We start from the raw sequence: 24,580 nt of genomic DNA, 5'->3' as shown, positions 1-24,580 counted from the left end.
GAAATGTTTATTTCAGTACTGTTTCAATAACTTCAAACGGGAAGCAAAAAGTTTAATGGTGTCAGGCAAAACAATCTATTTTGTATAAAAGTGAGCTAAGGAAAATAATATAGAAACGTAATATGACAACATGTGTGATTGGTATCCTACATGAGAGACACAGAGGAATTTAGCCAATCAAGAGAGGTCTGACAAATACTGCCAAGATGCCTGAGGAACACTTACTTGGAATAGACAATGAAAACAATCTCTCTCTCTCTCTCTCTCTCTCTCTCTCTCTCTCTCTCTCTCTCTCTCTCTCTCTCTCTCTCTCTCTCTCTCTCTCTCTCTCTCTCTACCTCGAAAGCCACTCATTAATTGGAGATTCACAACATGGCTTCCGTAACAAAAGATCCTGCCTGTCAAACCTACTGACCTTTTATAACGATCTCTTCTCAATTTATGACGTAACCAAATCAGTGGACGTAGTCTATCTTGATTTCCAGAAAGCGTTTGATAAAGTCCCACATCATAAATTACTTTATAAATTAAAGCAAATAGGCATTGACGGTCAAGTAAACCAATGGATCGCGAATTGGTTGAGCAACAGACAACAAAGAGTTGTGATTGACGGATTTAACTCAGAGTGGGCGCCAGTCACTAGTGGCGTCCCTCAGGGCTCGGTTCTTGGCCCAGTGCTCTTCATTATTTACATCAACGACGTGGATGTTGGACTCAATAATCGCATTAGTAAATTTGCAGACGACACAAAGATTGGTAACTCGGTTCTCACTGACGAAGACAGGCAAAGCCTCCAAGAGGATCTGCACAAAATTTCAGCTTGGTCGGATAAATGGGAGATGCCCTTTGACGTAAACAAGTGCCAGGTCCTTCAAGTTGGAACAAAAAATAAGAAGTTCGATTACGAAATACTCGGCGTTAAACTCACAAGCGTTCAATGCGTTAAGGACCTGGGGATTAAAATCGCGTCAAACCTCAAATTCTCACATCAATGCATCGATGCAGCAAATAAAGCGAACAGAATGTTGGGCTTCATTAAAATAAACTTTTTATTCAAGAATAAAGATGTAATACTTCCGCTCTACAATAGCTTAGTCAGACCCCACTTGGAATATGCGGTACAGTTTTGGTCTCCCCACCATGCAAAGGACATTGCTAAACTAGAAGGTGTTCAGCGTCGAGCAACAAAAATGATCCCTTCCTTGCGCAACAAATCCTACGAAGAAAGGCTTTCCACCCTTAACATGTTCTCTCTTGAGAAACGTCGCCTCCGAGGAAAACTGATCGAATGCTTTAAAATACTTAATGGTTTCACGAATGTAGACAGAACAAAATTGTTTATGATCGATGACACTTTGCGAACTAGGAACAATGGCACAAAACTCAAATGTAGACAAGTAAATTCAGACTGCACCAAATTTTTCTTCACCAACGTTGTAGTGCGAGAATGGAATAAGCTCCCACCATCAGTGGTCCAGTGTAACACGATTGACTCCTTTAAAAACAAGCTCGACCGTCACTTCCTTCAACTTAATATTAACTAGAGTAGAAAAGCAACGTTTTGGAGCCATCTGATTAATGTAAAATCACTTAGGTTTAAGGACAGACCACCTAGTCTGGACCATGGGGTCTGTGTGGTCTGATTTTCTATGTAAATCTATGTAAATCTCTCTCTCTCTCTCTCTCTCTCTCTCTCTCTCTCTCTCTCTCTCTCTCTCTCTCTCTCTCTCTCTCTCTCTCTCTCACCAGGCGTAGGTTGATGACTGGGGATACAATAGCTCCGAGTCGCCCCACCATCGAGCTGAGTCCCACGCCGCGAGTTCTCAGCGTAGTCGGGAAGAGCTCGCTCGAGTAGAGATACACCACCTGGTAGGCAGAGGTGATGCTGAACTTGCTCGCCATCATCACCGCCAGGAAGCCCCAGCCGTTTCGATCTGCATGCAGAAAAACAACTTATGGGAATCACGACTTACGCTGTCTTTTGGAGGGTATATTGCGTAGGTATGTTTCAATTTTAATAGTTCGTTTGATTGTCTACACCAAGGAAAGGTTTATAATAGGTGATAGTTTTCTTTGCATATGTTTGTTATTTACTTATTTGCTTATTATGTGGTGTGAGTATTTTTCTATGAACATTCTGCCATACGCATATATGTTGAGTGTTTGTCTGTTTGTTCGTTTCTTGGTGTTCTGTGGATAAAGTTGTGCGTAAACAAGTAAAACACACACTGAGTCGACTTACCGAGAGGCAGGAACGGGGCAACGAGAACAGTGGTGCCGCAGGTTGCGAAGAGGGCGACGAGGACCGCCTTTCTGCCACAACGGGCGACGAAGGGCACGGTGAGGGTGTAGGAAGGCAGCTCCATCACGCCGCCCAGGAACATGTACAGGAAGGGGTCAACGCTGTAGGGACGGGGAGGGACAGACTTGGGTTAATGTCTCGTTCTGTCTGTTCCTCTTTTACTTTATTTTATATATGTATTTTACAGGAATAAGCCTAGTTGAAAGCGTGTCCCGTATTTTATAACTAATTTTTTATCATATTAATTCGCTCAATTTATGTACATTTTTTTGGACATACGATTTCATTATCTAAACTTCTAAAGTATACCATCTGTCTCTTTGTCTGTCTGTCTCTGCCTGACTACTTGACTCTTTCTTTGCTTCTGTCTCTCTGTCTCTCTGTGTCTGTTTGTCTATCTGCCTATCTTTGTCTGTTTCTCTCATTCTCTTTCCTCGATTCATCCACTCCTTGCCCTCATCCCTACTTTCGCCTTTCTCCCAATCTCTTTTTTTTTCTAACTTTCCGAATATCCTCCTTCCCTCTCCTCCTCTTCCCTCTTGCACTATCACACCTGAAGTTGGAGGAGCTGAGGGAGATGCCATAGTACACCATGGAGCAGGTGATCCACACGAAGTATAGGATGAGGGAGATCTTCCTCAGCCTGGGCGTCCTTACAAACACCAGCAGACTCTTGAGGCCCTCGCGAAAAGTAGTGCTGCCGCCGGGTGAAGAGTTGTCGTTCCCATTCTGCTGCCTGAACTCCCGGTGCTCGGCCTGAAGGGGAAGAGGTGGTGGGTGAGGAGGAATACGTCGCGTGAGAGGTGGAGAGTGAGGAGGAATTGAAGTGTGAGAGGTGGTGGGTAAGGGGGAATACAAGTCGTGTGAGAGGTGCTGGGTGGGGAGGAATACAAGTGGTGTGAGAGGTGCTGGGTGGGGAGGAATACAAGTGGTGTGAGAGGTGCTGGGTGGGGAGGAATACAAGTGGTGTGAGAGGTGCTGGGTGAGAAATTCAAGTCGTTTGAAAATCAGATGATATTCCTAAAAAAATATGGCGTAAAGGACACGGATCAGTGAGCTCAGCAAAACGAGATCAAACCAATAACCTAGCAATAAGAAACGGTGATGCCAAAAAAAAGGATTCTCAATATTAGTATCAGAAGTGCCCCTTAACACTCCTCTTTTGAGAGAGTTTTTAAATCGTTGAAAGGAGGAATTGCAGCTTTGGGTGAGTGCGAAAACTTGTAATGGACGGAGTGATTACGCACTGATTGATTGATAAACTGTTTGACTGACTGATTGACTGATTGACTGACTTACGGACGGATGGACGGACTGACTGACTGACTGGTTGATTGATTGGCTGAATGACTGCCTGCCTGCCTGATTGATATATTTAGTGATTGGGTGGCTAATTGCTTGATTGACTAATTTGTATTTGCGAAAGATTACAAATATGGTCTACCGAGGATATCACATGGAAGTAAATATACATAAGTACTTATTTCCAATGTAGACTTCATTTTAATTTGTTTAGGATATTTGAGATTGCATACTAAAGATTAATTATACTTTTGCGGAGTTAACTACTGATAAGAAAAAAAATAACGGCCTTGGGAAAATAATGTTAATAATAAACACAATGTACAAGAGCATAAACACCCTTTCAGGACAGAACTTCAAAAGCTTTCGAAAGATATAATTTCTGCCTGCATTTAACTTCAAAGAAACAAATTCACGTCGACATTTTCCTTTTTAAGAACCGCTCTTTTACCCGTTTTTCCCCCCTCCTTTCGAGCAACTCAACTCCTCTCAGAATAAAACTGTTGAGGGTATTTGCGTCTCCAAGGTCTTTGAAAAAATTATTACGAATTTTTCATTTGAATTTACTTTTTAGTGAGGCAGCTGCGAGCACGCATTTTATTTTCAGTATCGCCTGGGAACATCAGACCTTCCATTATACATGTTCCTTCATTTCCCCGAATAGGAGATAAAACAAGAGCAAAACATTGAATAGAATATAACAATAGAAAAAATTCCAGCATGGAACGCGATACTACACAAAACAATAGTGTAAATGTCCCCCCCCCGCAAAGATCAAAATTAAGGCCAGAAGTGTCGCAATTTTAACTAAGGAACGTTAGCTTAATACATATATTGCGTCTGCTACTACTACTACTACTACTACTACTACTACTGTTTCCTCCTTTCTTTCTACTTCAGTATCATCTCCAATGGCCACAGGAGGAAGTGTGTGTGTGTGTGTGTGTGTGTGTGTGTGTGTGTGTGTGTGTGTGTGTGTGTGTGTCACTATTGATTCCTGATAGCCCGTCCCCACCAAACCATCCGAAGGGAACTTCCTGACGAGGAGCTGATAACGGCGCTCCTTCCCCTCTTCTACATCTCCTTCCGTTACCCAGACCCTCCGCTCCCCTCTCTTCCCCTTCCTTACCCTCCCCTCTCTAGCATACCTCTTTTTCGCTTCCTTCCATCACCAACACACACATTCTCTCTCTCTCTCTCTCTCTCTCTCTCTCTCTCTCTCTCTCTCTCTCTCTCTCTCTCTCTCTCTCTCTCTCTCTCTCTCTCTCTCTCTCTCTCTCTCTCTCTCTCTCATCCCCACCTCCCTTACCTCTAGATCTCTTCTTATTCGCTTCCTACCATCACCAACACCCCCCCACACACACATGCACACACTCCCTCATTCCCATTCCTACCAAGTTTTCTTCTCTCTTCTCAATTTAACTCACCCTTCCTTCCATTCCCCTCCATTGCCTCCATTCATTTCCCTATCTCTCCCTTTACCTCCATTCCTCTCTCCAGCTTTCCCTATTCCTCGCTTCCCTTCCCATTCCCTACCCCTTGGTTATTTTTCATTCGCTGTCCTACCTCTCCCTACCCTTCCCCTTCTTTCCCTCTTTTATTCTTTGATTCTCCTTTCTAATCCCTCTTTCCCATCTCTTCTCCCTTTCCATAGCTTCCCTTCCCTTTCCTACCCTTCGATTCTCCTTCCTTCGCTGCCTTACCTTTCCCTACCCCGTCCTATCTTCCAATTTCACACGTCCATCTCATTCCACCACCACTGCAGTCCTCAATTTCCTTCTCTTTCTCTTATCATCCCTTCCTCTCGCTTCCCTTCGTGTTTCTGCATTACCAACACTCTCCCTCTCTTTCTCCCTCCCTTCCTCTGCTTGCACCTGCCCGTTAAGAGCGACAGGTAAGTAGCACCGCGGCGTCAGGTATATTAATGCGAGTCCATGGTGAAGTTGGGTAGTCTGGTCATGAAAGTTTTAACGGACCGTGGTGGTGGTGGTGGGGTTGGCGGTTCAGGGTCGAGAGATGCCTGCAGCTACACGAAAAGACGGTAGTTAGCGAAAATAGAAAAGTTTGGGGAAGATGAATGTTTTCCGAAGAAGTTGAGGGACTGCCTGGGAGGGGCGATACGTGCGAAGAAAGCGACGGAGAAGGTTAAAGGGACAATCTTGTTTGGGGAAGAGGCCGAGGAACTGTGAAGGCAAGACTACGTATGAAGGGCGGCATATATCAGCTGGAGAGTTTCAAGAGGATAGATACTTGCAGAATATTGGTTTTGAAAAGTAAAAGAGGATGAGAATACGAGGGAGGCAATACCCATAAAATGGTAGAAGAGGTTAGTTCAGAGAAAAACATTATTAAAAGGAGAACATTGTTAAGAAGAAAGGCAAAAAAGGAAAGAGAAAGAGTCTACACCTTTTGGAAGAAGCTAAGAGGATGAGAAAATAGAAACGGGAGGCATAACATCAGTAAATTAGGAGAAGAGGTTATTTATGAGGACAGTATTATAAAGATGAAAGATAAGGTGAAGGTAAAGAAGATTATAAGGGCAATACTAACTAATGGAAGAAGCTGACGGTAATAAGCGAGGAGAAAACAAGAAGCATATCATAAGGAAAATGAGAGAGGAGGTTAGTTAAAAAGAAAACATGAAGAGGAAAGCTTAGGTGAAGGGAGAGAAAATTATGGGAACAATATCGATTTAAGAAGACTTTGATGGAGTAAGATGAGACTAGACGGTGTTATAGATCTGTAGAGAGAATGGTTAAGGGGAGAAATATTGTAAAGAGCGAAAGCTGAAGGAGGAAGATAATCGAGGATGGAATATATCTGCAGAGAGGGAAGTTAAAGGGAGAAATATTGTTCAGAGGGAAAGCTGAGGGACAGAGAAAACAATCGAATGTGGAAAACATATGTAGCGAGGAACGTTAAAGGGAGAAATATTATTAAGAGGAAATGCTGAGAGACTAAGAAGATAATCGAGGGTGCTACATATCTTTAGAGAGAGAAGTTAAAGGTTATTGTTTAAAGGGAAAGCTGAGGGACAAAGAAAATAGTCGAGGGTGTTATACATACATCTTTAGAGAGGAAATTTATAGAGAGAAATATTAAAAAAGAAAGCTGAGAGATTAAGAAGAGTTTGGAGGGTACTGTCTGAAGAGAGGAATCGTAATAATAAAGTACTGCTTCGAGGAAAAGATGGATGAGGAAGATGAAACACGAACAGGGTGGTAAATAAAACAGACGAAGGCAGTGAGTGAGCGGGCAGGATAACGATGACTTTTTAATGGTGGGAAGGAGCCCGGAGGCGTCTGGGATCGGATGGAGGGGGGGAGGGGAGAGGGGGAAGGAGGCGTTAATTAAGAGCAGGAGTGAAGTCAGGTGTTCAGTCTTTTGCGGAACTGATTGGCAGGCGCAAGACGAGTGCCGGAATTTTGGGATGGGTGGAGAATTATGATTAAAAGTTGCGTCTACTTCTCTCTCTCTCTCTCTCTCTCTCTCTCTCTCTCTCTCTCTCTCTCTCTCTCTCTCTCTCTCTCTCTCTCTCTCTCTCTCTCTCTCTCTCTCTCTCTCTCTCTCTCTCTGCTACCTATTCTTGTTGCCTTCACAAATATTCTAAGATAGAGAGATACAGACAGACATAAAGTGAAACAGATAATCACATACATACACAGAGATACAGACAGGCAGACACATATAGGCAGACAGACAGGCAAGCATTCAGACCCATAGCCCTCCAGTGAGCCACAGACAAACATACACATAGACCCTAAGAAGCATCCAGGCACCATTAGGAACAACAGCAGCATTTTCCCAACACAGGGTGCCTCCTCCTTTCCTCCTCTTCCTTTTCTTTTCCCAATACCTTTCGTTCCCGCCATCCCCGCCTATTCTGGGAGGCTGGAGTTATCTGGTCACCCTGTAATATTCAGAGGACTCCACCTATGGCTTTTGTACCTAACCTCTCTCTCTCTCTCTCTCTCTCTCTCTCTCTCTCTCTCTCTCTCTCTCTCTCTCTCTCTCTCTCTCTCTCTCTCTCTCTCTCATTAGAACCATTCATCCCTTGATTGCTACATTCACCTATTCTTCTCCGTTTTTGTGGGTTTCTCGCAGACCGAAAGGAAGGAAAGTTGAGCGTGGGTAGAAGGTATTTTCAAGGTAGGAGGAAAGGTGGGTGGTGGTGGTGGTGGTGGCGGTGTGGAAGGGCTTAGGCTAGGAGGGAAGAGCCACAGTGCCATCCATCTTTGCGTAATGGGACCCCGTAAATCAAAATAATGGGCGATTCACTAAGGGTTTTCAAATTTAGCTCTGCAGGGATTAATTTTAACACTGACGAGGAGAGTTTTTTTTTCGGAGGATTGATTGGTTGGCTGGCCTTGGAATGGGGTGGTTCTGTGTCTATATTGCTTTGTTTTTTCATTAATATTTTTTTATGGATATCATTTTCTATCTCATTCATATTACCTTTCGTTCGGATTCTACTCTTTATGCTATATACTCCTCGATTGATTGTATTTTTCTATTTCTACTGTATATTTCTTGGATGGCGTTGACATATCGTCGGATCATGTTTTTATCTACATACTCCTCTGGATGGATTCATTTTTTTTTTCATTCAAGACGCATAATTATCTTTTACGGATTTTGCCTTTTCCTAACCATACCTTTGGAGATGGATGCTACTTTTTCCTTCCCACGCATGTCCATTTTTTTATGGGTTCAGTTTTATACTTTTTTAGGATAATAGTACTGAGCAAGCAATGTTAATCCTAGCTCAAGTTTTCCTGCATATATCACTTTTACCATTATTTCGTTCGTGTTTCAAATTTTTAGTTATATTGTAATTCAATAAACCTTTCCGTCAATCTCCCAATGTATCTCTTTTTCTAGCAGCTACAAAGCCAACGAGCACTCGAGAGCTCGTCTGGGTAGGTTTCCACTTTAAAAATCAGGTAACGAAGATGGATGATAAAAAGATAGATTTCCCTGTCGATGGTGTATATTATGTAACATGCTCATCACCGATATTGCTTTTCCCCCCACCCGTCACCACCATTATCACCACCACAGCCAGTCACTGTCCTATATAACTACCTTTATTTCGACCAAAACCATCTGCACCACCACCATAATCTTTAAAACCACCACCACCACCACCAACAGCAACAACAACACTACCATTATCACCACTACAGCCAGCCACCGTTTATGTAACTTTTTTCATTTCCTCCCAAACCATCTTCATCACCACCGCAATCTTCAAAACCACCACCACCACCACCACCACCGGCATTACTACCAAAGTCACTGTCCCATATAACTTTATTTCCAGGAAAACCATTTTTATCAGCACCATAATCTTCAAAACCACCACCACCACCACCACCATCACCACTATAAACTCCATTAGCACCCCTCCCCACCATTATCATCTTCATTACTACCTCAACTCCTCTACCGCAATCTCCATCTCTTTCGCCAACATCACCCTCTTTATCCCGCGCCGGTGACACATCAGAGAGGTGAGGCGGGGTCTTGAGGGTCACGGCCCACACATGACATAAGATCAAGCACAGCCTTCCAGGAAAATACACCATTCAACAACTGGGCCACCAAAGGATCGTCGATTAAGACCTTGGCCTTCGTGACCCGAGCGAGGCAAAGGAGGCCGTCAAGGGGATAATTGCAAAGTGAGATCCTTCAAGTCTCTTCCCCCTTCCTTCTTTCCCCAGTGATGGAGAAACGCCCGAGGACTGCCACTGCATTCTCTCAGGCCTTTCTCCTCTTTGCGTCACTGTAAAGGCGACGCACTGCAAGGGGACCATGACATCAATAGGCTTTGTTCCCTCCCAGTCCCATAATCCTCACCATTGGTCCCTTCGCTTACATCCGACCTTTTCACCCCTATACCCTGGTCCTCGCCCCTCCACGCACTTAAGAACGCAACATCATCCTCGCCATCACCGTTCATTCCTCGCATCACAGCTAACACTACTGACTGGTGTTCGTGTGTGCGATCTTAGCCACCTTTCACCCCCTCCTCTCTCCCATGCACTCAGCCACGCCCTATCATCATCATCGTCCCCTTTCATTCCTCATGTATGATCCTCGCATTATCCCAGTTGGCTTCTCCCTTAACGCGCTGTGCAGAGGATGTGCGTGGGTGCCTATGTGACCTCTGCCCCACCATGCACTCAAGACAGGCCACATTATCGTTCCCATCACTGTCTCATTTCGTGGTAATATGAACGTGACTTAAGTTTTCTTTCCCTTACGGTCTGTTTGTCCATCTATATATCCACTTCCTGGAGGTTTACCCTCTCCTAAATCCCACCGAGGACTTTATTCGAGGTTTCTAATATGAAAGTATGTATGTATGTATGCCTTCTTCCTTCCCCATTGCGGTCTGCCTCTTTGTACCCAGCTCCGGGAACCCTAACGCCCTCTGGTTCACACTACGATGCTTCTGAGATATTGCTGCATGTAACGTAAATGTCATAGAGAAAAACGCCTCAATTTTGCAGTCCCTTTGAGAGTGGAAACTTCTTTGCTGGCCCAGTGAGGCGGGGGTGGGAAATATAAGGAAGAGAGCGTCTGAAAAGTGTGCGACCGGGGCGGAGGGTGACAAAGGAAGGAAAAAGCATACACCAAGGAAAATATGGTGTTTTACGAATGAAAGAAGGATGATGACAATTATGACGATGATAATGATGAGGAAGCATTTATAGGTAAGACAGGAGGTGCCAAAGAAGATGCAGTTTGAAAGAAGGGAAAAAGTGTGTCGATGATGGAAAAATTAATATGCGCGGCGCTGGCGAAGCTTTACCTCTTTCCTCCACATCTTGCAATACATCACAGGTGGAAGAAAAAGCGACGAAACATTTTTCAGTATTCCCATTACTGAATATTCGTTTTTGGTAATTAGCTGGGAAAAACAAGTGCGCCTCAGATCACGTAAGACGAAGGTAAAAAAGGCTCTCGGTTGTCGACGTGTGTTGCTGCAGCTGGTATAATGATGTTGTGGCGCACACTACGAAAACAAACCAGAATGAGGGATGGAGTGCCTTCAGTAAACATTGCGAAGAGAAATGTTAATAATATCTGTATAATTAATGTTTCCTGCCAGGCCCAACAAACGGTTCAGAAACTTGCTAAGAACTGTGGATAGAGGAATGGAGAGTGAGAGATGCTGGGGATAAAAGGTGTGAGTGAAAGTGAGCATCATGGATTAGGGAATATACAAAGGTTGAATATTCTACTGGCGATTAAGAAGAGGAAATGACCTGGGCAGCTGTTTTTGCCTCTTCTCTTTTCCCATCCTTTCTTCCCTCATTTTTTCTCCAAGTTTTCCCTTTTCCTTTTTCCTTTCCACAATCATTACCCCTTCCCCTCCCTCTTCTTATCTTCCTACCTCCTTCTATTCTCTATTTTCCTTCCTTCATAACTCTCCATCCCTTTCCCTCTTCCTCTTTCCCGTTCCATAATATATATCCCTTCCTTTTCCCCTTCTTCTCTTCCTTCCTAAATCTTTATCACTCCCCCCGTCTCCCCTCTCTTTTCCTTCCCTCGGCCTTCCCCCTTCCTCTATCCATTTTCATAATCTTTACCCTTTTATCCTTTCTCTCTTCATTTCCCTTCCCAATATATTAACGCCTTCCTTTCCCTCTATTCTCTTCCTTCCTAAGCCCTTCTCCTTTCCCCTTTCTCCCCTCTCTTTCTCTCTTCTTCTCCACCTCTCCTTTCCCATTCTTCCTTCTCTCAACTTTTCTACATTTTCCCTCTAACTTTTTCTTTTTCACAATCTTTATCCATTCCTTGTATTCTTCTTTCCTTGCTTCCCAAATCTTTACCTCTTTCCTCTTTCTCCCCTCTCTTTTCCTTTCCTCAGTCTTTCCGTTTCCTTTCCCTTTTCCCCCTACAATAACCTTTACGCCTTCCTCTCCCTCTTATTCTCTTCTTTCCTGAACCCTTCCCCCTTCTCCCTTCTCTTTTCCTTTTCTTCTCCATCTCTCCTTTCCCATTCTTCCTTCTCTCAACTTTTCCCTATTCATTTACCTCTTATTCTTTCACAACCTTTAATCCTTTTTTTTTTTTTTCCTTCATTTCCATATTAATGAAAACTTTGCCCCTTCCCCCTTTTGTCACCTCTCTTTTCCTTCTCTCAATCTTCCATCTTGCTTTCAGTCTTACTCTTTCCCTTTCCATAATCTTTACTCCTACCAACCTCTTTTCTTCCTGCCCTGATCTTTACCCCTTCCCTCTTCTCCCATTCCTTTCCCCCTTTCCCTCACCTTCTTGGATTTCGTTTCCTCTTCCTCTTTCCCTTTCAACAATCTTTACTTCTTCCAGTCCCCTCTTCTCTTCCTTCCCAAACCTTTAACCCTTCCCCTCTCCTTCCCTCTCTTTCCCTTCTTTCTTTCCACCTCTCCTTGGCTTTCCTTTCCTTCTTCTTTCCTCATAAATAATCTTTACTTTTTTCAGTCCTTTCTTCTCTTCCTTCCCAAATCTTTACTCCTTCCTCTCCATCTCCCCTCGGCGGCCCATTGCTCTGTGTCGTGATGGAGCGAAATTTCTGGAATGTACAAATATTTTACGTGTGCGTGAGGTTCTGGGAAGCTGTACGATTTTTCTGCGACAATGCATCCTCGACTCCAAACTTTAAGAGGCTTCGGAAGTGTTCACGGCCGCTGGGTGAGAGGGGATTTATACTCCTGGGGCGCAATGCTTCGGAAAAATTGAGAAAATTACAGCTATGGGTGGGCGGGCTTCTCAAGAAGTTCAACGGCGTGCAGGTGAAAGAGACGATAAGGGTGATTAGTGGGCGGGTAAGACTAGCGTGAGTAACCTATGTGACTTATGTGACGGAAAAAGCTTCATACTCGTTGTTTTCTTTTGTTGGAGCCGAGTCTAGCGGACCTTTTTGTTGCTGTTTTTTGTTTCTTGCCCTTGAACGGCCTCCCATATTGTGAAATAAAAAGCACTATTAAAGAAGGGACTGTAGGATGGAAGTACGTAATGAAAGGGCTAACGGAAATACGAAGGCTACTTAAACAGCGAAGAAAAAAGTTGAAAATAAAGAAAAAGAGTTGATAATGAAACTTGAAACATGCAACAAAGAGAGATTGAAGGAAAGTTAAATGAAAAAAAACTTCATACAAACAAGAAAAAAAACTCCAGCATGGAAGTACGTACAGGAATGGATAATAATAATAATAATAATAATAATAATAATAATAATACCAAGGATACCCAAGCAACGAAGAAAGAAAGGCTGGAAATAATAAGAAAGAGCTGCTAATTACCAGACTTGAAGCACACAACAATGGGAAAAGAGAAGAGAGTTTGAGAGAAAAGATTGGGTGTAACACAGACTAAAGGTACGCAGAGGTTCTTACAAGTGGAAAATTTCTTCTGTTCACACCTGGATTTCAACGCTAATAACGATAAACAAGGTGCGGCATTTCACTCTCACTCTCATCAACTTTCACTCTCAATTTTAATCCCTCTCTCCTCTCCCGGTTCCTTTCGTTACCCCTTTTCATCCTTCCCACTCACTCCTTCTCTCTCTCTCTCTCTCTCTCTCTCTCTCTCTCTCTCTCTCTCTCTCTCTCTCTCTCTCTCGTTGTTGTTGTTGTTGTTGTTGTTGTTGTTGTTGTTGTTGTTAATATTTACTCCCTAGCGCAGTGGTATTCATTGCGCGGCTCGCGAGCCGCTGGCGGCTCGCAATGACTCAATTCACGGCTCTCTCTAGCTCTAGGCCGCGCGTCGGTGGTCTCTCTCAGTTGAGTTACGCTAACTCTCTCTAAATCAATGTGTTTAACCAAAGTGGCTCTCTGGACTAGCCCGTCTGAGAAGGCTTGCTTGATGGATATTCTCTCTCTCTCTCTCTCTCTCTCTCTCTCTCTCTCTCTCTCACCTGTGCCTTCATCTGCGTCAGGGCCGTGAGCAGCCAGGCGGGGTCGAAGGTCTTGCTACTGTTCCACCTGGCGGCTTTCTGCAGTTCCCTCTCCGCTTCAGACCAGCGCCCCTTCTGCAGCAGCCAGCGCGGAGACTCCGGTAACACGCTGGCCATGGGGGTGAGAGGTGTTGATGGGTTACTAAAACATACACATCTAAAGGTAAAGATTTGGTAAGGGAGAAATAAAAAGGGAGGGCAGAGAGTAAAGACTGAGGGAAGGGAAAGAGGAAGAGAGAAAGAAAGGGGGACGATTAGTGAAAGCTAATGAGAGGGGAGAGAAAGGGGAAGGGAGAATAAAGAGGGTAAAGATTGTGGGAAGGGAAAGAGGAAGAGGGAAAGGAAGGGTAAAGATTGGGGGAAGAAAAAGAGAGGGAAGGAGAGGGAAGGAAGATAAGAAGAGGAAAAGCAAGGAGTAAAGACTGTGGGAAGGGGAAGAGGAAGAGAGAAAGGAAGGGGGACGATCGGGGGAACTCTCTCTCTCTCTCTCTCTCTCTCTCTCTCTCTCTCTCTCTCTCTCTCTCTCTCTCTCTCTCTCTCTCTCTCTCCACCCCAACACACACAGACACACGAACACTCACATAGTATTGGCAATGAGGAGGATGACTGGCACAGAGATGGCCAGGTGGAGGTGTCGCCAGTCCCGTAGCAGGTAAGCGAGGCCGGGCAGCAGCATGTTACCCAGGGCGAAGGGGACAGAGAACATGATGCCAACCAAGCTTCGGTGCCGCACGCTACTCGCCTCCATCGCTGCGGACAAGAGAGAGACAGCGGATAAGTGTGGCTTCAAGAACTCGGGAGAGGAGAAGGGAAAGACAGGTAGAGGGATGGATAGTAGACGGACAGCGAAAAATGTAAAGAATGGAGGAAAAGGGACGTAAAAGAGAGGAGACTTAGATGAGGCTGATTCAGGGAGAGAGAGATGTGTGAGAGGCAAGGCAGGTAAGAGAATTAAGAGGACTTGGAAAGACAAGGCAGGGACAGCTGAGAGTATAGAGACGTGTGGCAGAGATTGAAGACATGGAGAGGAGGGACAGATGCCTGAAAAAGAGAATACTAAGTTTGGGATGATTCAAGGAAGGGAGAAAATGTGTGGGAGGCAAGACAGGTAATAGACTTAGAAGAGAGAGGAAGTACAAGGCAGAGAGACGTTTGGCAGAGATTAAAGAGACGAAGAGAGAGAGGACAGAGTCATGAAAGAGAGGAGACTAAGTTTGGGATGATACAGGGAAGGGGAACTGTGTGGGAGGAAAGACAGGAAAGAGGAGGGAGTGGAAAAACAATGCAGAGACAACAGAGAGTGTAGAGACGTGTGGCAGAGATTGAAGAGACGCGGAGAGAGGAAGGGAAGGGTAAGCAGGGGATACCTTAAGGGGGATAGGAAAGGCAAGGCAGGGAAGGGATTGAGAAGGACTAAGACATACAGGACAGAGTGACAGCAGAGAGTATAGAGACATGTGGGAGGGTCTGCTCACGACATCTCTACAACCTAAACGGATCACTTTCCAAATCTCCTTCCGTCTTCTCTTTGCTTTGTCCTTGGCCCAAATCCTTCACCATAAAAAAAGGAAGACCAGGCACGATAGAGATTAAGGAGGGAGTGAAAATACGAAACGGAGATTGCTGAGTGTGTAAAGACGAGACAGGGATTGAAAAGACAAGGAGATGAAGGCCAGGGAAGGAAAAATGTGAAGGGGGAGAGGGAAGGCCAGTAAGAATGGATTGAGGAGGAAGAGGTGGAATTGCGAAACAGAGACAACAGAGAATATAATGATAAGTGGCAGGGGTTAAATATATGGAGACAGAAGACAGGGAAGACATGCACGCTGATGAAGGGGAGAAGGACAATAAAGAGGATCGAAAAGGAAGTGGAAACACGAGACAGAGACGGCAGAGAGCATAAAGAGGTGTGGCAGAGACTGAAGAGACGAAGAGATGATAGTTAGGGAAGGAGGAATGTTAAGGGGAAGAGTGGAAGCAAAGTAGGAAAGCTGTTTAATGGTACAGGGAGTGGACGCAAGAGGTGTTTGCTCGGGAGCGTAAGGGGAAGAAGAATAGGTGAAGAAAAAGGAAAACGGTGTGAGGCGCGAGGGTGACAATATGAAGGTGTGTAGGATGGGGAGACAGTTAGTGGAGGTGAGAAGAAACGACAATCTAGGCCGAGAGATTAGAGAGAAATGGAGGGGGGAGGAATATATGAGGCTCGTAGGTGGGCTGCTTGAGGGATAGGAGAAATGGTTAGGAAAAAGGAGGATCTAGGCCACGGGATTAGAGAAAAGGGGGAAGAAGAAGAGAGACGGAAAGAGAAAAAGAAATAGAAAAAGGGAGACGGTGGCTGAGTGGTCAACGTGCGGGTGCAGTGTCCTGGAGGACCCGCGTTCAAGTCCCGCCCGCCGCTACAAACTGACAATTCTCAATCATCGCCGAGGGGACTGGAGCTACCTACATGTTGTCCTGAAGACCACCAACTCGGACTCTAACGAAACTCTCTATAGTGGAGCAAAGAGGAGTTCCAGGGAGCAGCATGACAAGATGACGCCCTTATAAACACTTGCCTGCACCACGAACGGGCTGGGCCGACTAGCAGGCACCATCAAGATAACGTACCGGTGCAACAGGCCGAACGTAAAAAAAGAAGAAAAGATAAGGAAATAAGAAACTAGCGTATGATATAAATATATGTCAATAAACTAATGAAAGAAACATTGTACAAGTATGAAAACCCCTACAAGCATATTCTGGACGGAAAGACAAAACCAATGAGAGAAAATCAAAACCAAAAATCTGAACATTAACAAGAACAAAACATTTCAACAGGCAATTGTGACACGCGTGAGTGAGAACAACGAGGGAAGGGAAGGGTTGGCAAATGCTCGAGTAAGCCGCTAGATTAAGGGAGGAAGGTGAGACAAATGAAAATGGAAGCGGGGCAGGGGTGGTAAATATTCAATGGTCACAGTTTTCCAAGATAGGTGAGATTTTGCCTAGGCTCGTGTACCTGACCTCCTACGTATCTATCTGTAATTTATCTGTATCTTATCAGTCAGCCTGTATGCACTTCTTTGATTGTCATTGTTTATCCATTATGCTTTCACCAGGTACTCTTCCTCTATCCTTCTTCTCATAACTACTCTTATATAATTATTACACAACTCGCTCAACCATTTCTCACCACTCCGTCGCTCTCTCCACCTCTTCGCATCCCCATTTCACTATTCCATCACACCCTCTCCACTTACCTCACTATACCCTGCCATCTTTCCACTATTCTACCAATCCTCATTACCATTCCACCTCCTTAAACGTCCTCTACCATTCCCCAACTCCCTCCACCATATTCATTTTTTTTTTCTACTACAATGCTTTCCTTCTACCTCCCGACAACTATTATTTAACAACTCCCTCTACCACATTCCTACACCTCTAGTAACCACTCTTCTACCACCACAATACCCCCCATCACCTTCATAATCTTTTAACCACTACTCTACTTTTCACTACCATTCACAACTCCCTTTACCACATTCCTACTCCACTCATCACTAATCTATTCTCCACCGCTACACAACTCCTCCACCATCTTTCTACGCCTCTAAATACTTCTCTATTCTTCTCCATCATTCCACTACGCCCCTCACCAACTTCCTACTTCACTAACTCGTACTATATTCGCTTCCACGCCTCCACTACTACTACTTTACTATCTACTCCACAGCCTTCCTATTCTTCCCTGCGTCGTCGGGTCCCGCCTCACCAAGTATGTAGGAAGCCTGGTAGACGATGGTGCCAGTGAAGGCCATAACGAGGCGACACACCAGGAAGAGCGGGTAGTAAGGCGCTACCGATCCCAGAACCGACACAACGATGAATGCCCAAAGAGATCCGCTCATCAACCTCTTCCGCCCGAACCTGAAGAAAAGGATAGGTTTAAGGCGTAGAAGAGTGAAAGACTTAAAAGAGATTAAATCAGGACGAACGAACAACTTAAAAAGAAACAGAACGAACACCCAAAGGAATTCGCTCATCAGCCTATTCCGCCAGAATTTGAGAAGAGTGGTATGTTTAAAATTAAGAGAGAGAGAGAGAGAGAGAGAGAGAGAGAGAGAGAGAGAGAGAGAATAAAAGAAAATCAGTCGGGTAAAATCCTTGAACGAGAAATATAAACAAACACAAAAAATTCATATATGTGTGTGCGTCTACTCTTATTTTTGTTAGGAAAGAGAACTAATATCTTCTGAACACGAAGAAGAAAGGGAGAGGGTAACTTCACGGCGTATTCCATTAATCTTGTGACATGTAACGTTGTTGGGGAAACGGAAAGACCAGAAAATGCACAGAAAACCTCTTCAGTTCGGTGCCCAAGGCTTGCTCCACTAATCTGTCAACACTGAGGTGGGAGAAGAGGAAAATGTGTGGCTTTCCTGTAACAACAAAGGAAGGAAGCGCACACGCCCGGTATAATTTATGGAACAGTGTCTCAGGAGTAAGCTACGCAGAGTGCTGGGGCGCGCGGATGTGCAGAGGCAAAATACAGAGGTGGAGATCCGTCACATTGTTCTCTTTCAGTTTCTCTTGTTTATTTGCATTTTGTTTTACGTATATTAGACTAATAAGGCTCTCACTCACAATAGACAGGCATAGACAGACAGACAAGAAGCTAAACACAAGCAAACCAAACCCAAATTAAAGAATGAGAGAAAGCAAAAAGACAGAAACAGAGAAACATAAGTAAAGAGAGAGAGAGAGAGAGAGAGAGAGAGAGAGAGAGAGAGAGAGAGAGAGAGAGTGGGGGGGAGGAGAAAAATGAGAACGACAGACATAGACAGATACAGACACGCAAGATGACAAACACAAACAAACAAAAAGGAAAACAATGTAAAAAAGATAGACAGAGAAACACAAGCAAGATAAGAGATGGAGGGGGAGAGAGAGAAGAAGGGGAGAGTAAGGAGATTGAAGAGACAGAGGGTCGCATTATCAAATATTTCGGCGCCCAAGCACACATATTTGACAAGGCGTTCGTAGGAGTTTTGGGCACTTCCAAGGGTAGTTTTTATGATCCTGGTGGTAGTTTGACCCTTCTGTACCATGAACATAAAATAACACTCCTAAGAACCCTACTGATCTCCTTTTTGGCCACTGGAAATACCTGATGTGAGAGCCGAAAAGTCTGTTAGTTACCTGTCTGAGAAGTAGCCTCCCAAGGGCGCCCCGAAGAAATAGCCGACCATGAAGAAGATTTGGCTGAGTGAGCGGAGGTGTTCCCGCCCACACACCAGGTCCCACTGCAACAAGAACACGCACGCCGCCCACGTTAGAACAATGAAGAGAATAGTCCGTACGAAGAAACATTAATAAACATCGAACAGAATAATATATGTGTACCGTTATACTTACTTTTTTTGTGGGAACGGAAAATTGATATCATCTGCACATAAAGGAGAAAGGGAGAGAGTAGATTCACGGTGTATTTCATTAACTGTGTAACGTTATAGCGATGAAGAAAGTTAAGCAATGGGACCGACAAAGCGGCCAAAGCACATGCGCTATGGTGGAAGAATATATTAAAGCAGGTGTACAGATGAAGACAGACAGCATGCTCCCGACACACACACGTGCACACACGAATAAAAAGTTAGGTTGGGCAAAAGGGGAAACTAAAGGAGAAAAGCGGCAGCACACTTGACGCGCACCCACCCACACGCACACACCCGCACAAACTCCCTCCTTACGCCAGACACATAAACACACAAACACAACCACGCCCCCCCACCCGCACAACCCCCCCACCCTCCTTACGCCAGACACATAAACACACATACACACCCACACCCACCGACTCGAACACACCCGCACAACCCCCCCCCCCCCCTCCATACGCCAGACACATAAACACCCACCCACCCACACCCACCCACACGAACATACCTACACCCACACCCAAACAACGTTCACTAATAATACAGCCGATCAATAAAGCGTGAGACTAATTACTATGTGTTCGTTAATTGGTCGTTACGCTTTCACTGCTTTTAATGAGCGACATCGTGCAGGCCGCATCGCCATTGTTGCGCATCAAACACATTTTATTAGTTCGGACGAAATATGCGTCCGTAAACAAGTCTGCTGAATTGTATGAACAGTGACAATTGGATGCCGTTTTCATTTCTAGTCGTAATTGCTCTTTTATTATTTCATTAGCAGACAAAAATGGTACAATTGGGTATCATAATCATCAACAAAACAACAAAGGCAACAACAACAACAACCAAAACAACAATAAAATAAGCAACATCAACATCAGCAACAACAACAGACAGACGGACAGGCACACGAACACACCATAACAGACATAAACACATTGACACACAAAAACAACAATAAACACTCACGAACACACCATCACACACACACACACACACACACACACACACACACACACACACACACACACACACACAACACAAGCAAAAACAAAAACACAACACACAGCACACCGATAACAATAAAACAAACTCCAAATGGCTCCCACTTCTCTCCTCATCCTTCACTATACACTCCACCTGGACAACTAAATCCACGCCATTACCATAAGCTCCTCATTCCGGAATCTCCCTTAAAGAACTCCTGTTGTAATTCTCTTCCTGCTCCTCTTTTTTCTACTTTCCCTTCCTCCTCTTTCTACTTTACTTCTGAATTTTCTATCTTTTTTTTCTGTTATCTATTCCTTTTTCTTTTCCTTTAGCACGTTTCTCGTCGTGATATCAATATTTCAACATAAATCTTCAATAATGTGTTTCGTAATGACCTGTATACACATAAAGGGGCATAGACCGTACAAAACACACGCATTAGAATTGTTGATTTGTCATATATCAAATACAATAATGAAGTCTTTTAATCGCATTGTATTAATCACATATCATATATTAACATCATAAAACAAACTAATTATTATACGGACGCCAGTTTCCACTGTTTAAAGTCTATTTATTGTACTTTGAATGTTTTTAGTCAAACCCATTACCCTTGACACACTGCCCACCGCTACAACACACAACCTTCCGACTCACCACCTCCTTTACCTTCCCAATTCTCATCCCATTATTACAACCTTCCCATCAGTCCTATCACAACCATAACCCTTCCACCTAATTAATTATTTTTCCATTTCCCGAACTCTTATCCCATTAACAGAACTTTTCGATCATTAGTAACCACAATAACCTATAGTTTTTACCCCCACCACCTTCCCTTTCCCCAGCCCATTCCCATCACATTAACAGAATATTCTTATCATTCCTAACCACCGCAACCCTTCCATTTTATCCCCATCACTGTCTCTCTTCAAAAAACACTCCCATCCCTTTAATACCACCAGTATAACACTTACCCTTCACCCTTATCCTATTCCCATTTCCTTTCCCCATCTCTCATCCCATTATCATAACTTTCCCATCACCCCTCTCACCACCACAATCCATTCCTCTTACCCCCATCACTGTCCCTCTTCACAAACCACTCCCATTCCATTGACTTAACTTTTCCCAATATTAGTAACAACCACAATCATTCCATTTTATCCCATCACTTTCCCGCTTCACAACTCTTTCCCTTCCCTTTTCAATACCACCACCATTACCATTATCCCCTTCACCCCCATCCCTTCCCTTCTTCACAACCCACTTCCACCCCTGTAAAAACAACCATTAACCTTACCTTTCACCTTAATAAGTGTCCCTCATTAAAAGCCACTAACATTCCTCTTAATCACCTTCATTAAACTTGCCCTTCACCCCCATAATTTTTCTCCCACCCTGAATCGCTTCCACTCCACTAACTCCCTCGCAAATGAAGCTAAAATCAATTACTGGCGCGACTCATTACAGGGGAGGCATTAGCAAGGGAAAAAAGAGCAACAAGCAGGATGTGGCTTAATTGGTGAGCTGGAGAAACCAAGTTCGGAGCGATGAGTTTATGAGTTGATTCACTAGTAACAACATTCACTTTTTTTACATGCATTTTTTTTTGTAGTATAGGTCTTCATCTTTCTCCCTCTCTTTGTATCTGTATTTCTCGTTTCCTGTTTTTCCTTCTCCAGTCTGTCTTTTACTTGCCGTCATTTTCTTCTCCATCAGTATCTAATACTTTCTACTATTTTGCATTCTTCTCTCTCTCTCTCTCTCTCTCTCTCTCTCTCTCTCTCTCTCTCTCTCTCTCTCTCTCTCTCTCTCTCTCTCTCTCTCTCGTCTCCGTTTTCCCCTTTCCAGCTGTCCTTTCCCCGCCACCCTTTCCTGCTCTCTCAACTTCCATAACTTCCCTCTTTTTCTCATATTTTTACTATCAGGCTCTTCACCCCTCTCCTTCTCTCTTTATCTCTATCTCTCGGCTCCCGTTTTACCCTTTCAAGTCTGTGTCCTTTCCCTGCTGTCCATTCCTTCCTCAGCTCCGACAGTTTCCTACTTTTCTATGTTTTCAATCGGCCTCTTCACTTCTCTCTCTCTCTCTCTCTCTCTCTCTCTCTCTCTCTCTCTCTCTCTCTCTCTCTCTCTCTCTCTCTCTCTCTCTCTCTCTCTCTCTCTCTCTCTCTCTCTCTCTCTCTCTCTCTCTCTCTCTCTCTCTCTCGTCTCCTGTTCTTTCTTATCTAGTCTCAGCTCTCCCTTCCTCCCTCAACTCCTACAATTTCCTACTTCTATATATTTTTTTTCTATCAGTCTCTTCACCTTTATTTTACCTCTCTGTATTTCTGTGTTTCTGTCTCTCGTTCCCGTTTTTACCCTCTCCAGCCTGTGTCCTTTCCTCGCCGTCCCTTCCCGCTCCCTCTTTTTTTTCTATTTTTTTATCGCTCTCACTCTGTATCTCAATCATCATCTCTCGATTCCCGTTCTTCCCCTCTTCAATCTGTGTCCTTTCCCTCCCTTTCCTACTCTCTTCCTTGACTCATAAAATCCTACTTGCTTCAAATTTTCCTATTGGACTCTTCACCTCTCTCCCTCTCTCTGCATTTCTCTCTCTTTCGCCTTCCGTCTCTGTCTTTTCCTTGCCGTCCCTTCCCTTTCCTGTAACACCCACAATTTCCTACTTTTTATATTCTTTTTCCATCTGGCTCTTCATCTCTCTCTTTCATTTCCTTGTATCTCTTTGTGTCTGCCTTTCGTCTCCCGGTTTTCCCTCTCCAGTGTGTCCTTTCTTGCCGTCCCTTCCCGCTCCCTCAACACCCACAATTTCCTCCTGAATTGGGTTCTGTCGAGGTCAGTGGAGGCGTCGCTGAGGCGTGGCCAAGAGTCCGAATAAATTTTACCTTCAGTCTAAGAATTCTCTATTTTCTTCGGCCTGGGATGAGAAGGAAGGATTAGGAGGAGGAGAAGGAGGAGCAGTAGGAGGAGAGGGGAGAACAGTAGAAGAGAGTGGTGGACAAAAAAATGGAAAGGTGAAAGGAGGGAGACATAGGCTTGAGAAAAGAGCTTAAAGAAGGTGGAGGAAGAAAAAAAGAAGGATGGATAAAGAGATGTAAGAGTAGAAGGAATGAGACATAGGCTTCAGAAAAGGGCTTGAAGGAGGAGAAGGAAGAAGGGAAGGGTGGATAAAAAGATGAATGAGTGGCAGGACACGGAGGCTTAAGAAAAGGTATTGAAAGAGAAGAGAAGGATAAGGAGAAGGAAAAGAAGGATGAGTCAAGAAATGGATGCGTGGAAGAAAATAAGGAAACATAGACTTGAGAAAAGGGCTTAAAAGGGAGAGAAAAATGGTTCCTTTATCTCTTTCTTGACCATTCTGTCTCCTCTGTTTGCCTCCTCAATTTGTCTCCCTTCTCCACAAACAGTTCAAATACCAATGTTATTTGTGAGTTTGTGTTTGTCTACCTCTCTACCTGTCTGTCTGTTTGTGTGTATGGTCATCTGTCTGTGTATCCGTCTGTTTGTCCGTTTTTGTCTTTGTCTGTATATGATGTCTGTCCGTCTGTTTATGTCACTATATTTGGCTCTATCTAAGTTTGTGTGTATATGTGTATGTGTCTGCTATGTATATATCTGTATATGTGTATCTATTTTACCCATGTGTATCCTTTTGTTCTGTCTGTCTGTTAATGTAATATGCATCGAAGGAGCAGAGGCAGCAAACAACACACGAAGAGCGAATGAAGATTTCAGAGAGAGACGAAAAACGACACCCGGGCTGAATTGTGAAGTGCAGCGAAGGAAAAGTATTGAGGAAGCGACACTGGAAAGGCGAAACTCAAGCCAGGTAACCACGCTGCAAAGAGTGTGTGTGTTTGTCTGTCTGATTGCCTGTCTGTCTGTCTGTATGTGTGTTATTCAATGTTTTGCTATCTCTCTCAACCTGTCTCTGTCTTTCCCTTTGTCAATATTCCTCTTTTTTTAAATATACATATATTCTCTCTCTCTCTCTCTCTCTCTCTCTCTCTCTCTCTCTCTCTCTCTCTCTCTCTCTCTCTCTCTCTCTCTCTCTCTCTCTCTCTATCTATCTATCTCTCTTATTTACTTCATTTTTTGTTCTCCCTCTTTCTCTTACTCATGGTTGAATGTTGTAGGCGAGTTATTTTAAATTTGTTGCCAATTATTTTTCAGCGTGTGTGCTTCGATAATTTCAACGATAACTCTAATGTAACTTTTCTACCGAACAGCACAGAGCACATGTGGGGAGTAATGCGCTGTGTCATGTTTCCTTAAAGACATCTCATTCTATTTTTTTGCATGAAGACTGTAGTGGGTATTTTTTTAACAATATTTATTTTTGTATATAACTTCTGATCCGCTTCATTAAAGGTAACTTTTTTCGTTAGCGGGTCTGTCTCATTTTGTACTTGTAGCAACTTTATCTTTTTTTTATCTATTTTTAGTTTTCCATGTCACTGTTGAGCTTCCTTCCTTTCTCCCATTCACGCACGCACGCACTCTCCACCCCCCAAAACACATACACGTAACTATGTCCGCATCCCCACACACCCACAACAACACCCCACACCCACATCCATCCAAAAACTTCACACGCACACCCACCCACCCACC

General features: G+C 44.0%; 1 protein-coding gene across 4 annotated transcripts in view; it reads right to left on the bottom strand.

The window, feature by feature from the left end:
- The window catches only part of LOC127004054 (organic cation transporter protein-like), a 51,905-nt gene that overhangs the window by 3,698 nt on the left and 23,627 nt on the right, over positions 1-24,580 (bottom strand). For all 4 annotated transcript variants that reach the window (XR_007757599.1, XM_050871335.1, XM_050871334.1 and 1 more), the window contains exons 5-11: positions 18,732-18,835; positions 17,305-17,459; positions 14,132-14,300; positions 13,512-13,659; positions 2,856-3,058; positions 2,243-2,403; positions 1,747-1,934 (exon numbers count right to left, since the gene is read on the bottom strand). Coding sequence is in view for 3 of the 4 variants with exons in the window: in XM_050871335.1 (XP_050727292.1) it covers positions 1,747-1,934; positions 2,243-2,403; positions 2,856-3,058; positions 13,512-13,659; positions 14,132-14,300; positions 17,305-17,459; positions 18,732-18,835 (1,128 nt within the window). In the remaining variant the exon portion in view is untranslated. The remainder of the gene's footprint in view (positions 1-1,746; positions 1,935-2,242; positions 2,404-2,855; positions 3,059-13,511; positions 13,660-14,131; positions 14,301-17,304; positions 17,460-18,731; positions 18,836-24,580) is intronic.

The sequence above is a fragment of the Eriocheir sinensis genome, chromosome 27 (genome assembly GCF_024679095.1).
Source record: "Eriocheir sinensis breed Jianghai 21 chromosome 27, ASM2467909v1, whole genome shotgun sequence".
NCBI classification, from domain to species: domain Eukaryota; kingdom Metazoa; phylum Arthropoda; class Malacostraca; order Decapoda; family Varunidae; genus Eriocheir; species Eriocheir sinensis.
This window is presented reverse-complemented; position numbering and strand designations above follow the sequence as displayed.